Source organism: Balearica regulorum, chromosome 2 (genome assembly GCF_011004875.1).
Source record: "Balearica regulorum gibbericeps isolate bBalReg1 chromosome 2, bBalReg1.pri, whole genome shotgun sequence".
NCBI lineage: Eukaryota > Metazoa > Chordata > Aves > Gruiformes > Gruidae > Balearica > Balearica regulorum.
In genome coordinates, this window is record NC_046185.1 from 112,293,513 (window position 1) to 112,309,475 (window position 15,963).

Here is a 15,963-nt window from a genome sequence, read left to right on the forward strand (position 1 = left end):
GGTAATGAGCTTCCAAAAGTTCAATAAATCCCTCATGTAAATTTCAAAATCTCACTAATCAAAATGGCTCCAGTCTTTCTGACAAAAGAAAATTTACAGACCTAGAGAGATATTTTTTGGTCTGTTAGACTGTGCATCTCTGTCAGTCTTCTGTCTAGATACACAGCATCTCTAATATGTAGTTGGCAAATTCCTAAAGCAATTAGACAAAACTGTAACATAATTATACTATCAGTATCACATCAATTTCCCAAGACTTAATGATAGTTTGCAGAACAATCATCACCTTTATATTTGCACCTAGCTTGAGAAAGTGAGGAGAAAGAATGCATCTTTATCCTTCACACTTTCTCTACCTTAGAAATAATTTTATAAGTTGTTTTTCATTTCAAAATCATTGATGGCAATTACTGTAACAGAGGCCATATATCTCCCTTCCAGTATGTAGAAGCAGAACAGGGAGCCTAAAAGTTTTATTGGGTTAAACATCTTAAAGTCACATCAATTAGACTAGTGCTGTCAAGCTCTGCAATATGATTTTCACCATCACATCTAAATGAATGACCTAGTCAAAAAATCTACTGAAGCTAAAGATTAAAATATAACCTTGATGGGCTTTAAATTACATCTTTTTTGTCCTTATACAAGTTATAAATAGATACACATATTTCAAAAGGACTAATACTAATAAAGAACTCCTGAAGCAAGAGAACTACATATTAAGAGATAGATGTGTGCCTTGGGGGAGTTATAGAGGGTTTTTTGCTTAGCTGTTTGTTTTGACTTTTTTCCCCCAGGAATTTAAGAAGATATTCCCTGACAGTCCCTGTTTGTGCACATATTTTTAAGCATAACCTAAAACATTTAGTTTCTTAATGCTATTTGCAGCTGATCAGAGTCACACTGTCTGAAACTATCATGTAGCTGTCTGATTAATATATACAGTATATTAGACCAGCTTCTATAAACTAGTGTCATTGTAACAGCAAGTCACAAGTATTTTTGTTCTAGCATGTAGGCTGTTCATCTGAATTTAAGGCCAAAGAAGCTGCCAAGCTAGCAAGTATTTAACAAGACAGACAGAAACTGATTCTTATTCAGACAAGGTGGCACACAATTTATGAATGGTTTAATTAGATGCACAGAAGAGACATTAATAACATTTACAGAAAGTTCAGCATATGGTGAAAGTGCATGTCAAAATACATTATTAAGCATTTTTAAAGTAGGCATGTCAAGAACCTGTAGGACTATAGTAAAATCAGTCTCCAGATTCTAAATAAGCATTGCTGGGTTTCAATGTGGACAGCTGGCTAGTTTGTTAATTCATGATACCATAGAAGTGAAGAGAACATAACTTCATGGAAGTTATTAAAAAAATAGGTATTTTCACAAGAAAGTTCTCAAAAAGATCCAGGTTTCCACAGAGCTAAAGCATTTGCTAGTAAAAACAGAAGTAGCTCAGATCTACAGCTGTGCTAATCCTCAGCACAAGACAGCAGATCAAGCCAAAGTAAGGTAATGGGAACACAATAGGGGCAAACTATTTGTTCTTTACTAGTATGACTTTATGAAAAATAAAGGGGGTTTTATTCTCTCTTTAAATCCTTCACAGTTCATACATAAATACTTCTCAAATTGGTAATACTACAGCCTAAGCTTAATTCATTCAAGACAGAAAAATCAGTTACAGCTTGTGTATTGCTTTTGCTGGGATTTTATAATCTATCCAGTTTACAGTGAATGTATGGGGTAAAATGGTTTAAGAGTTGTTGTCCATGTCATACTGAAGAACTGTCACCTCCTACAAGCCACTGAAGAAAAGAGCGTGACATACCATACTGTAACATAAGCACCATACCTCTGGATTTGGCAACATACATGGGATGATGACAGTGCTAAGTGAGGATACAATGATTTGGGCCCAGTTTAGCAGTGTATATATTCTCAGAGAGAAATGAACATGAATTTTCAAGAAATCCTAGAAGTGCTGTGTCAGCTCTGCCACTAAAGTTTTCATGACACTTGGAAATAAGTCTTTAATGCATAAAGGCAGCAGCCTGTGTATAGTACTTTTTTTTTGATGCTCACTGAACCAAGCATAGGTATCCAGGGTTCTGCCATTGCAGAGAACTGGATTCAAACTTTGATCTAGACAAACCGTATGTTCTTAAAACTCAAAGGATTTTCAGTTTCAGTAGGGTTTTAAGTCCACTGTCAACTGAAATTTCACACTTTGTCCTACAAATCATCTGAACATATCACTTGTATTTTAACCTCTGCTAACAGAGCAATACAACACAGACCTGAGTTGGAATACTATATATTCCAGGTAGAACACCATCTATGCCTCAGGAAAGAAAAAAGGCATCATACATGCCAAACTAGTCATTAAATTGACTAAAAATAACAAATAATGATGCTACTAACTTGACAAAGCAAGCCATTCTTAATTTTTCAAGGAGGTTTGGGGTTGGTTTTTTTGTTTGTTGGGAGAGGGAGTTTGGTTTTTTACAAAAACTCCACACCGAGGAGAGTGTGTATACATACACATATAAACATAAATATGCATATGTGTGTGTATATATATATGCATATGCTTGCTTTATCATGTGAGAAACCATGTAAGAGACTCTAGTAGACCTATTAGCTAAGGTAATGGAAGGGAAGGAGTGCCATCTGTTCCCAGCCAATTGAATTTTCTTAAGTTCTTTATGAATAAATTCAAAAGTAAGTTAGTTAAGGCTAAATACTCAGGAAAGAGGTACTCAAGGTTCTTAAGACAAGCTTCTGACAGTAACTGCTGAATAATGCTCTAAAGAGATACTGAGCCATATTACAACAAAAGGATGTCAGAGCATGGGACTGGTGCACATACCATCACTGAAGAGAAAAAAATAATTTTCATTCAGGAAGACATACAAATATTTGGAAAGCAGTTAACAGTGAGCCTAACGCATTAGAAAGGAAGACAGGGCTACAAGTGACATAGAATAAAGAAACATAAAAAAGACAACCAAAGAATAATTTTGTGGAAATCATATAATTATGAAAAAGCAGACCCTTGGACAAGTATTTTGTAGTGCTGTGCCAAAGGAAGAAAAGCAGCCAGGACTCCTGATTAACAGATTTCTTCGGCTCACCTGATACTATTGACTGAATTATCAAGGCTGTGCTTTTGTCATATACCTGAAGACTCTCTACTACTTTACTTTTAATATGATTCTACATTCTGAGATTTGCCCTCTTCTGCCTATATGGAATTTATGGGAGGGAACAAAATTTATTCTAACCATGCTATATTTCTTAATAAAAAAAATTATAATCTTATTACCTTTCTTGTAGGGCTTAGGACAAAATTCATATTTATGTATGAGTAACCAGTGTCACAAACCTGAATTTCTTCTTGCCATCAATTACTTTACAGACAGGAACACTACTCTTCCTAGTAACAAATACATTGCTGAACAATGCTCAATTCTATACACATCTGTCCTGATGTTACCAGGAGACAGTTGACAACAAAAAGCCTGTTATCTATAACTTTCCTTTACATCTTCTGTGGAGTTGTGTCAAAAAGAATAAGTTACATTCTGGTTCCATCTGAGATGCAATAATGGAATGTCAAGACCTCTGCACCAACTTCCAAAAACTATCACTAAATCAAGCAGAATGATGAACAACTCCACAAGTAGAGTCACATTTCAATAATGCCTCATCACTTCAGTCTGCAATGTTGCCATATCACAGAGAGGGATGATATTGATTCAAGGAACAGAAAGCTGTAGTGGTTATGAAAGCAGCTCTAATAAAGGATAGAAATTATTTTAAAAAATTACTTGGCAACAAGATTGTCTGGCCTCATTTTTAGGTCAGTTCTGCAAATCTTGCAGTTGCTTTCTAGTTTTTCCATGAGTTAGGTTTCTCATCACAGCTTTATCTTCACAAGGGAAAGAACTTTGTCACAGGAGATGTCCATTTCCACAGCTAGTGTGATAAGTATTTAACAGAGTTATTCCTCCAACTGGAAATTCCATATCATCACATCTTAGGAAATAATTCTCACGCATGCTTGACTAGTTCAGTGACATCAAGCTAACAGAAAAATTAATATTGCTGCTGGCAGGAACCATTTGTTTGTAGCTCTAAGTACTCTTACTGCCAGCTATCCTATCTTCACCATCATAATAGCTGTACATTACAGTGGTACAAGAGATCTTACCAGGAGGAAGAGAGTAGGAAGTCTGGCACTGAGCTGACAGAGAGGATGCTGCTCTTGCATGAGGGAGAAGAAAGTTGCTACTTTGATTTAAAAAATCATGTGGAATTTGAACTCAACCAGGCACCCGAGCCTCAAGGACAAAGATTATATATTGCAATTCTTAAGCCACCAGCCACTCAACTATACAGACCATAAAAAGGTTCTCCATATTGTAGAAAGTTATACATTTAAAAACAGAATCAAGCAGTAATCTTCCTGCACAAACATCAAGAAAAGTGGAACTTCCTAAACACAAATAGTGGCAGTCATATCAGAAGCTTACGCTGAAGCCATCTTTTCTCCAGCTCATCCTGACTCATAAGCCCAGCTCCCTTTAACTCTTCAAACAGGTCCAGCCCACGCACTCAGAATCAGTGGACATTTTGGGTAGAGTAGGGTTGGGGGTTTTTTCCCCACCATTTTTAAAAGCCAAATAGCAAGGAACAAAGTTAGTCTTCTTATGCAAGAGGAACAATTTTTATAGCCCTTATTTAGAATATGACTAGTTTATCCAAAAATACATCTGTGTTATAACATGAAAAATTATTCCAAATTACAGTGTCTGTTTCCAAAACCTTTAGAAGATAAACATATGGCTTCATAACAAATCAACAATAAATGTTTCTGTTCAGCAAAGAAAAAAGGCACTGCACAATCCTTGGCTTATAAATGCCAAAGATTTCCATATGAAGTGTCTTTTAAAGAGCTGACAGGAAGAAAAAAGGTCAAAAGTATCAGACATCTTAATCTACTTCCATTTCATGCAATATTCCCAACAAAAATACTACCAGACAGATAACACCTATTGCAAGATACATACAGTCTCACTGTGAAAACAAGTGATTGGAACTGATAGTGAAACAGAGAGTAACAGAAGCCAGCTCACCACCTTAGATACGTTAGTACTGCAGGGCTAAAAACACAGCACTAGCAAGTAGCAGGTCTTATGTTTCTCAATAAATGAAGGGATAGCAAAGAACAAGTTTTACAGAATGTGAAATATGATACTTTTATTAATTTTTTCCAATGGAAAATGGATCACCCTTAAAACACCCTTACATTCTGAACTCAAAATACTGAAAAGAAACAAATATTAAATTTGACCTACAGGACAGTATTTCTCAGAAAGATGCACAGCAACTGAAGTCATGAATACACTGTAACATTCAAAAACCTGCAAATACTAGAGCAAATACTGGAGCCCAGTATCTCCTCTTTGTAAACTGCTCAGTGACTTCGTATCAGTCCAGTCTGAATCTTTCTAATGAAGTAGTACAGCAAGATCAAATATATCCAAGAGCACAGAGGCTATATACTGTAATTTAACAAACTTACTGCACACATACATATTTTTAATTATCAGATATCAAATTAATATTTGAAATGCAGAGTTTATTCTTTATTATTCAGGATCAAAAGAATACAAAAAAGGTACAGTTTGCATGTTACCACAACCTACCTCTCTGATTAGCTTTACTCCTTTTGAATCCTTCATGTTGATAGCTATACTCTGGGGACAAAAAATAAAAATACAACAGTAATTTATGTGAAAGCCCTCCTGGTGATTATCAGCCTCTTAATGTAACCAACAGTCAAGTTTCACACTACAGCTAAACCAAGTAAGTAAATTTTATACACATTCCATCACCCCCTGCAAAAAAAAAATCTGTTGGTAAAGCAAGCTGAACTGCCTCACCAACAGATCAGACAAGCACCAAAACAAATTTGACAGATGTGCAACTGGGAGCTGCACTGAAGTCTGTTCACTGTATGTTTGCACAGGACCTAATATTGCAAGTACACATGGGGACACCAGAAACATTTGTTTCAATGGCAACAAGCCATTAAACAGCTCAGGCAAGTCATGAAACTTCATCTTAATCTTGAAGTTTCACAAACTACCTTTAGCCAACCTAACTGTGGTATAATGCCTGCTCTCCTCCAGCTGCCAGCTGATGCAGGTCAGCTCTGCTGACACACCTGAAAAAACTGATCCTTCAAATAAAATAACTCTTTCAGCAGGGTTTGTTTTCAGTCCATTTGCACCAGCAGCTGAGGACTGACAGGACCACTCTTGCTTTTTGAATTTGCCTCAGCTGACCACAGCACTGTACCAGAGGTTTGCAGGCTTTTTTGTTCAAAAGAACTGGTTTTCTCCTGAAATTTACTCATTATAGCTCAAGGCCAATGTAACTATTGCTCCATGTTAAGAATCAAAGAAGTATTATGTCTTCACTTCTAATTACAGAAAACATAGGCTAATGTTCAATACAGGTCTCCATTTACCTTTTTATTTCTATTGACACTGAGAAAATAAACACTTTCTGTTCCAGCAAAAGGTGGGCCCCAGGCTCGAGTATCATCACCAGCTCCTGAAAGAAATACCATCACATTTTTGTAGTTGTCCAATATTTCACTTACAACAAGCAAAAAGAATAAAAAGTTCTCTGAGGTAATATTTAAACTCCCTAAGGCAGGCAGGAAAAAACTAGTTTAATACACGTTTTAGGATATTTATGTCAAAAAACAACTAAAAGTGAGTGATTAAGCAAAGTGAACATAGCACTTGCTAGTGCCAGGATTCCTTACAGCCACATAACACTAATGTATTTGGGGGTTTTTTGGTTGGTTTTGTTTGTGGGGTGGTTTCTTGAGGGTTTTTTGGTTGGTTGGTTGCTGCTTTTTTTTAACTTCAAAGCAAAGCTACAATGCCATTCTTTTAGGCAATCCAGAAGAATTTAGAAGCTCTTGCCCTGCACTGAGTCACACGGTGCACATGGTCAATAACCTATTGCTGAAACACTCTGGACACAACATCAAGATACCACTGGTCAGCAGAACTTGTAATCTGCATGTTGCAGAACAACAAAAAAAAGCACTTGCTGTAGCTGGTGCGATCCCCCACCTCCAGCCCTTCCAGAAAGGCAAGATGGCATTAAAGCTGCTGCAGATACTGATGTCACTGTATCATTTATGTTTAATTTCCAATTTTAAATAGTTCTTAAATGTCACGAAGACTGGCAATTTATTTTAATTAGAATTAAAGCTAAATTTAAATTCAGATATAATCATCACCCTCAGTGCTGTCAAGTATACACATTCCCGTATCTATTTCTATATCAAAACTTTATCTACTTGTTAACTACATGTGACTGAAAACTTTCCTTAGTGAGGCAACACAGAGGACTCTTTGATAGCAGCACAGATACAGAAACAAGCTGAAGGACCTTTGATCTTACACAAGAGCCATCATCATAATTATGCTATACACTATAGTAACACAAAGTCTACAGCCATTTAAGATCCACTGTGGTGGAACATATAAATTATTCATCAACATTTGTACTATTTAGTATCTCAAAACTATTTTGGTTCAAGCAGGAAGCTTGGGGGAAAAAATCTCTTCTGTACGTTACCACTTCAAGCCATTGAAACAAAATATTTCAGTAATACTTTCCATGTAGGACACTAGTGTGGCTACTATCCTTTATGGATTAATACTCCTGTGAAAGCAGGCATCCTCTCACAGAAAGAGCTGATTATTCACCTTCTAAAGTGTTTGAAATTCAGGTTTCTCAGGCTGCCCTTCTTTAATCACAAAACAAAACTCTAAGAGCTGAAATGCAAATCTTCAAAACTGTTACTTTGTACTTAATCATTGACATTGCTCCATTCCCACTAAATAGATACTTGGAGTAACACCACTGTCAGTCTCATCTGACAGTACAGAATTGATGCAGCTTCTGCCCTGTCACAAAAGTGAAAATGTTTCAAACAATGGTGAGTGATTAAGGATGATCCATAGGTTGATGTGAAAAAACTTGTTAGACATTCAATGTGTTAAGTGTTCAAATACTCAATATTTCCTATTTAAAATATAGGGATTGTAATATGGTTTAGTATCTCAAGAGTGTAATTATCTTCACCAGTTCTTTTCAAAACAAATAATACCAAAAGAGAAACTTAAAACACTGAAACTTAAAGAAGGAAAAAATACATGACATAATGTGCAGCTGCTATGGCATAATCACATGCCTCAAATGCATAATGATGCATAAAACTTAAAGCCAAATGCAGGGAATATTTCTAAAAAAAGAACCAAATGCCATGCAATTTGTTATTATTCTTGTATGGTCTTAAGAACTAAAAACTGTAGTTATTCCTTAGGAATGAAGCAATTTTTACCATTACCCAATCCTCAACAATTCCTTGTGTAAGAAATGCATGTGCTGAGTGGAAGAATAACCCACTGTGTTAAGCTAAAATACAAAGATAAAATCTTATTTATGAAGCTAATCACCCAGAGTCCAATCAGACTCAGGAGGAGCTACACAAGTTTCTGCATCTGAACACACACACACTTGAAGCTTGTTAACCTCAGACACTTTCAGCACTAGCATGAAGATTTGAATGTAAATTCAGAAATCTCCCTTTTCCAATGAGCTCCCATCTCTACCTATACAGGAATATCAGATCCTGGACTTTTAAAGATACAACTACCTCATACAGAAAATAACTTTTGTTCACTTTGCACAATTCCAAAGAAAGATTTCTCCGACAAAATAATTTTAAATTAACAACCTGAAACTGTGCTAGAACATTAAAATTATTCTTTGGAAAAAGTTGATGTGGTATACCAAGTCACCTTATACTCTACCAGTCACAATGCTTGCCATCCCTACTAGATCAGTATAATATTACACAAAAGCAGTAACAAACAATGTATATATTTTAAATGCTCATATTACCTTTCTTCCTTGTAATAATAAAAATTAAAAGTTTCTGTTTCCAAAATTAACATGCCTGTCATTTTATCAGTATTCTAATCCTGAGTAGTAAGATGTATTCCTATTTAAAATTATCTAAGACATTTGACTCAGAGGGAACTTAGCTGAAGATTCTGAATTCACAAATACAAACAACACTTTTTCCATAATTCTTATATAACTAATTGCTGGAAGGATTTGTATGTTTGTCAAATTTTGCATTTCAAACACTACTGTTAAAACCAATTTTAACCCTCCCACCACATTACAAAAAACACTATATACACCCAAGCATTCACAAGCCCAACTTAAAATCTAAGCAAACTCCAAACAATTCAAACAAATTCAATTTATTGGATCTGAGTGATGGAATAAAGCACTTTAAGTGATGACTCAGTACACTTTTGTACATCAATATTTGAAAAAGTTACCTGAACTTACAACTTCAACCTTCTCACACTTTTCTAAAAATAGACATAGACTACTTCTGATCAAAACACACATGTACAGAGCACAGTATCAAACTTCAAGCAAACAGATCATACATGTATAAGCAAACCTAATAACTAGTTCTCTACTATACCAGAAATAGTACAAAGATGCAAAATGTTCCCAAAACTTGAAAACTGCTGGCTCAAAAAAGTATACAAATAGCTGCAAAATTAATTATTTCTTAGCACAATACCATATACACATTGTCACCAAAAACACACCAGCGCCAAATAAACATAGTATTGTCTTTCTAAATACTTCCAAAAGTTTTCAATCCTGCTTTCTCAGTCAGGTATTACTTAAAATACATAAACAACTATTTGTTAAACTACCCCACATTCTTATTATATCTAAAATAGATAAATAAAAATCTTACCTGGTCTTTCCACTTTGATAACTTCAGCCCCTAGATCTCCTAAATTCATTGTGGCAAAGGGCCCTGCAAGCACCCTGCAATATTAAAAAAGATTGTTTTCTTAGTTTTTCTTATCAGAATATTTGCATCTAGACAGACTGTTCCAAATTACAGACAAAACACAAACCTTGTTAAATCAAGAATTTTCACACCATCCAATGGCTTTACATTACTAGCACCTGACAAGAAACAGAAAACAGTGACTTACTCTTGAATTAATTTTTTTGTAAGATATGTTTCTCATTGGTAGTCTGAAACACTGTTTTTTATGACACTCTCCCATCATCCTCCCTCATCTCCCTCCCCAAATAAAGGATAATAAAGCTTTCTGCACAGGTAGGTTATTAGGAGTATATTACATTAGTAAAAGCCTTTCAAAGTTGGAAAATCTTATGGTTAACATTGCAGAACCTATTCTAAACATCTAGCAATTCTACAGTAAAGCTACTTTTTAGAGATATCTTGATATTTGCCTTCCACGAACACTCATATAGCTTTTAAAGACTAATCTGAAGAAAGATCCACTAAAAGCATAGCAAGCAACATCAGAATGACACAAACTAAAACTACTGGGTAGCAGACCAATGTGACGCACAGCATGTATCCTCACAAAGTGTTTTGACCTGTGTAGACTCACAGACTTTCATCAACAAAAAAAAAGAATATCTGCATTCCATAAAAGGAGGTTGTAAAACTGAAAACAATGCATGAACCAAGGAAATACTTTTTCTAACTTTAACTTTCAATGGCAGTCACACATGCAAAACAACCACTAGGAAATCACAATGCTTTCATCCTTTCCCTCACCCTTTTCAACCTGGACTAGCTCCAAGAAACAGCAGCAGTGGCAGTAAGCATCACAGACAATGCAACCAATCTCAGAGATTAGACCACAGTTTTGCCAACTATCTCTTGGGTGACTTCAGGTTCTCTTCTGCTAACTCAGTGTCTTTAACTGCAGGATGGTGATGTAAACTCTTCACTACTCCATGTGGACAGTAATTTCATTACTATGTGGAAAGTGGTCTCAAAAAAAAAAAAGCACTTGGCTAGTAACACCACAAAAATTACACAATACTAACTTGTGGTAAGCATCTCTTTTTGGTGTTTTTCCAGGTAAGAGAAAAATGTAAAACATGGGGGAAACAAAAAACAACAACAAAAAACCAAACAAAAAACCCCACCAACTAATTAAAGCACAGACTTCCTTACAGAACAGGAAGAGAAAAGAACCACAGTCCCTCAAAATGTGCAGGGCAGTGTGCTGTGTCTCCCAAGTCATGCAGCAGTGAATGCCTGTGTCAGCTGCTCCACGCTCCCTCCCTCAGACCTGAGCAACCCTTCCGTCATCCCCATAACTCTCCCTCATACCTTACTGTATATATAGTAAGAAGGAAATAGGTATAGATAGATGAAAAAATGTAAAAAGCTAGAGAGATATGAAGCAACATTGGGAATTCAAGGCTTCTGCTAAAATGTTTTCATTCACTGTACTGCTCTCAATGAGAATGCTTGCATCCCATTCTCCATCTTCAAGACATTTTCCCCAATTATTACCAGTCACTCCAGAAGGATTTGAGTTTAAAGACTTTTGGGTTTTAATACAATACGCAGACCAAGCAGCACGTCTAGGAGTGGTCATGTATTTTGCATATTTCAAAGCATTTAGGAAAACTTGGGCTGCCATCTCTCTTCAATGCTGCACACATCGGTGAGAGTTCCAGCTGGAAAATACTCGTGCTAGTGCCAGGTAAACACCACAGATTCTCCTGCATAACCTCAATTTTATCAAGTCAGCTCTAGTTGAGCAAATACTTAAGCATATGCTTGTCTGTTAAGGCACTGAGTGCACCATTTGCTTCACAATGGCATTACTATGCATTTACAGTAAATATGTAAACAACAGCTTTACTGAAGACCACAGCTCCCTAAAAAACCCAATCATTTTAGTTAACAAAAATGGTCTATCTTACTCTATTCTTTCCACACCTTTTAAAGCTGCACTCACTCGGTGGTTCACTCTCCTCCTGAGCCAGCATTTAGTGTTACTTACATTTCTCAGAGATACACTGCCAGAACAGCAGCAATTTTTCAGAGCTAACAGGTTCTCTACCTGTGGCTAAGTTGCAGGAGCCATAAAGATATTTCTCAAAGAAGCTTAAAAAGTGTTAAGATTAGCCTGTAAATATGCATTTAGCCTGTAAATAGGCATTTATGCATAACTAAAACTGATGAACCCTTATAATTATCATATCACTCACATTATGGTAACATATAACACTCCATTCAGGGATTAAGACTCCTCTATAGTTGGAGCAGGAGAGTACAATTCTTGTACAAACAGACCATTGTGAAATTTTTTAAGGCTGATAAATAATGCTGATGTCCACAATGATGAAGAAATGCATGAAAGAGGAGAGATCAAAAGCCTACTTTTGAAAATCTGAGAAAAAAGAAAGACCTGTTAGTCTCCTCAAACTAGAAAAGCACATATATTCACAAAACAAAGCTTATAGGACCTAGATTTGCATTCCAACAAGACACTAATTTGCTGAAACAATTACAATAGAAAGCCTTCTGACGATCAGAGAAACGGCAGTTCTGGTACACTAATCCTGTGTTCCACAGTGCTACCAACCCCTTACTGCAGGAACAAAAAGAAACAAAACCACACCACAAACAGATGAGCTCAGAATTGATCAGTGTTGACTAGAAGCATCTCCTGGTTTCCCCCCCCTCTCCTTGGTAGCCTCCTATCAGGCACATATCCAAAGTTAAACTTTCCCCGCAGAGTATTTTTTGTTAGAATTCTGGCTCAATAGGCTAAATTGTCTAAAATTCAACTCACATTTTCTCTTGTATTTTTGCTTTTAATTATTCTAGTTACTTGATGTTTTAAAGAAAAATCCACTCTCCCAGCTCTCACTATAGCTTATTTGTAATCTCTTTATTCTCATGATGCTCAAATGTACTGTAAATTACACAGCATGCATCTTTTTATAAATAACTTTGATGACAAATAAGTAGATACACTCACTCGCAACATGATTTAAACTCTTTAGTTAAGCTCAGTAGGTTGTCCCAGGCTTGGTCCTGGACCAACAGAAAGATCATTCTACAGAACAGAAATTAATTTTCATGTCTTATTCCCAAAAAAAGCTTTCCTTTATACTTGTGACAGAAGGCAGCACTGGGAAGAGAACTGATTAGTATTTTTGCACCACTGCAAATTAACAGTAAATAGATTCCATTCCAACTACATTCAATTGTAGAGGACATCATTCCTTAAGTCTATTGTCTCTACTTTGATTGCACAATCAATATTTTTAATTCATACATGCAGTTATGATCAAGTCCATCACTACTGTGGATTAATTCACTATCAATAGGTACAGTCCAACCAGGGACACACTTGGTACGTTCATCTTGGGGAAACAAAACTCCAAACTTGCTCCAATTCTAATGCAATCAACACAATTGTTAATATTTTTCTATATTATTAAATAACAGCTGAAAGCCAGAGGAAAATTACCTCATTGCAGCTTGGTTTTATTTTTCTTAATTTAAAAAAAAAAACCTGTATGAAGTTAATTTTGTAACCTGAGGAAAACCAGGCCTAGAACCACACAGCAGGCACTCCCCTCCCCGCCTCCCCCCAAAAAATATTAGCTGAAGCTGCCAGAGAGCTGCTCTGCTCCCTGCTGCAGGCGAACCAGAGCGGCCGGCAGCGCGGCACAGCCGCTGCGCAAAGTCCGTCGCAGTCAGGCTCGGCAAAGCCCCGCAGCCCAGGAGGGAACGGAGCAGCGGACCAAGGCTACACAAGCGGCCGCGCTGCCCTTAAGCGACCCCGTTCGCCACCCGCCCGTCCACAGCCCCGCGATCTCACTCTGGCGCCGCAGGCCCCGCGGTGCTCTGCAAGGGGGGCAACAGGGCTGGCAGCGGACTCGGCACCTGGCTACCGGCACTGCGCAGCCCCGTTCTCCTCAAAGGCGGAGGCCGCGGGGCCGGACCGCGGTGCTGCGAGGGGGCTGCGGCAGAAGCCTCCCCTCAGGTGTTTAACATCCCTCCCGCCCCCCCCCAGCGGAACGGCTCCGGCCCCTGCCCGAGCCGCTCAAGTGCGTGTGGCGCCGCCTCAGAGCCCCGGCGGGACTTAACGGGCACAGGGCCCCAAGGAGGGAAGGAAGGGGAGGCGGAGGAGGAGGAGGGCGAGGGCACGGCGCAGCTACCTGCCGGGGGAGAGCCTCCGCCCCACGCCCCGCCGCCGTTGCTAGGGGAGGCGGAGACGGCGCTCAAAGCCCTGGAGCAGCGCAGTGAGGCGCTGCCTCCAGCGGCTGCGGGACCCGGGCTTCTCCACAACCCGCTGCCACATCGGCACCTCCTTCTTCCCAGCCCGGCGCGCAGCATCTTCGCACGCCGCCAACCCGCCACTCGAAGCAACGCCGAGCGCCTCAGCGAGCGTCACGAAGAGGTACGCGCTTCGCCACACCGCGCGTGCGCCTCCCACCTCCACCCCTTTCCTCCTCCCGCACCCGCGTGGAGCGTTAAATTGTTCCCGGGTTGGGGCGGTGCGCAGGCGTGGGGCGTGGCCTCCCTGCCGCCCCCGGCTTTTCCCGCCATGAGTCCCGGGGCCGCTGTCAGTTGCTGCGTTTTTCTCTCCGTGGCGGGAGGGTTCGTCCCTCCTATAAAGAATTCCCGGTTAAAAGGGTGCCTCTTCTGTTTTTCTTAGCGCGCAGGGGGCTGGGCTTTATCAAGCAGGGAGGTGTCTCGCAGGTGTTGCGGCAGTAATTCTAGCTGCTGTGTAAAAACCTCAGTATTCACACAAAAATAGGCAAGGTTTTTTTGCTGCAGCGCCTAGTTCATGGGCAAGCCGATGGTTGATGGCTAGAAACTTGTACTTCCAATTCGGTGTACAGACTGCAACATACAACGTTGCCAAGATGGAATAAAAATAAAATATCCCCACAATGGTCTTCTGCGCTTACAAGGTAGGCATTCTACTGGGTGCTGTTAAACCCTCTCAGTAGCACGGGGTAGATCCTAGATCTCAGTTTTATTTCATTAAAGGTGCAATATTGCTTACACTCTAAGCCATTGCTTCAGTTGTATATAGCTATGGAAGGGTTAACCTGAATTGACCTTTAAGCACTTCTTTCCCGAGCTAAGGACTTTCAGACTACTTTTAGTTTGTGTTAGGACAGAGCGGAAGGCTTGTTACAGGAACACTGCGGTGTCTTCCTGCTCTGCAACGGGATAAAAAAGCCTGCACAGAGGTTCAGTGTTTATGAGAAACCCGCTGTGAGGATAAGACGACGGCTGCATCTCAAGAATAGCTGAAATTTCTGACTGCTTGAAAATGAGCATTATGGACAGCACAGCCTTAAGCGTTGCATGTCAGACATCCTGAACGCTGAGGAAGAATGTAGGGAAAAATTATCTACGTGATGCGTTCGTTAAGTGGACACGCTATGTATAATGAAAAGTATAACGTGGATGCTTAAAATCCTGGAAGTAATTAGGATTTGTCAACAAGGAACGCATCAGCAAAACTATCCCAGTATAATGTGTGTAACAATACATATTTCTAATTCATTTTGTGTGAAAAGGGTTTAAATTAAATGAAGCCATCCTTTTCTGGAATACTGATCAGACAGAGAAATTGATACTTATGTTGATAAACTCTCTTGTGTAGACATGGCATTCCTTGTATGCTTAATAATTATAGAAAATTTGTCTTCTAGAGAAGATAAAACAGTAAAGGATTAGAAAAAATTTGTCAGCAGGTTTAGTCTCTCTCCATTTTAGAATTGCAAGGATATTGCTCCGTGTTTTCACAGTGTACAACAGAGTGGAGAGCTGAGTTCACTGAGAACACAAAGTGAGTTATTGCCATTGCAAAAAAAAAAAAAACCAAAAACCCACCCTAAAAAACCCAACAAAAAAACAAACAACAACTGTTTAAAACCAAAGAAAAGCAAGACTAGTATACAAAGCATAGAAACATCCTGCTTATTTTATTGGCTAACTTTTGT

General features: G+C 38.6%; 1 protein-coding gene across 7 annotated transcripts in view; it reads right to left on the bottom strand.

Annotated features, from left to right (window-relative positions):
* The window catches only part of SUGCT (succinyl-CoA:glutarate-CoA transferase), a 349,338-nt gene extending 334,858 nt beyond the window's left edge, over nt 1-14,480 (bottom strand). For 6 of the 7 annotated variants that reach the window (XR_012834023.1, XM_075745342.1, XM_075745341.1 and 3 more), the window contains exons 1-5: nt 14,161-14,480; nt 10,062-10,113; nt 9,896-9,969; nt 6,548-6,633; nt 5,721-5,771 (exon numbers count right to left, since the gene is read on the bottom strand). Coding sequence is in view for 6 of the 7 variants with exons in the window: in XM_075745342.1 (XP_075601457.1) it covers nt 5,721-5,771; nt 6,548-6,633; nt 9,896-9,969; nt 10,062-10,113; nt 14,161-14,338 (441 nt within the window). In the remaining variant the exon portion in view is untranslated. The remainder of the gene's footprint in view (nt 1-5,720; nt 5,772-6,547; nt 6,634-9,895; nt 9,970-10,061; nt 10,114-14,160) is intronic. The other variant, XM_075745343.1, reaches the window with a different exon arrangement.
* Between the last annotated feature and the right edge of the window lie 1,483 nt (nt 14,481-15,963).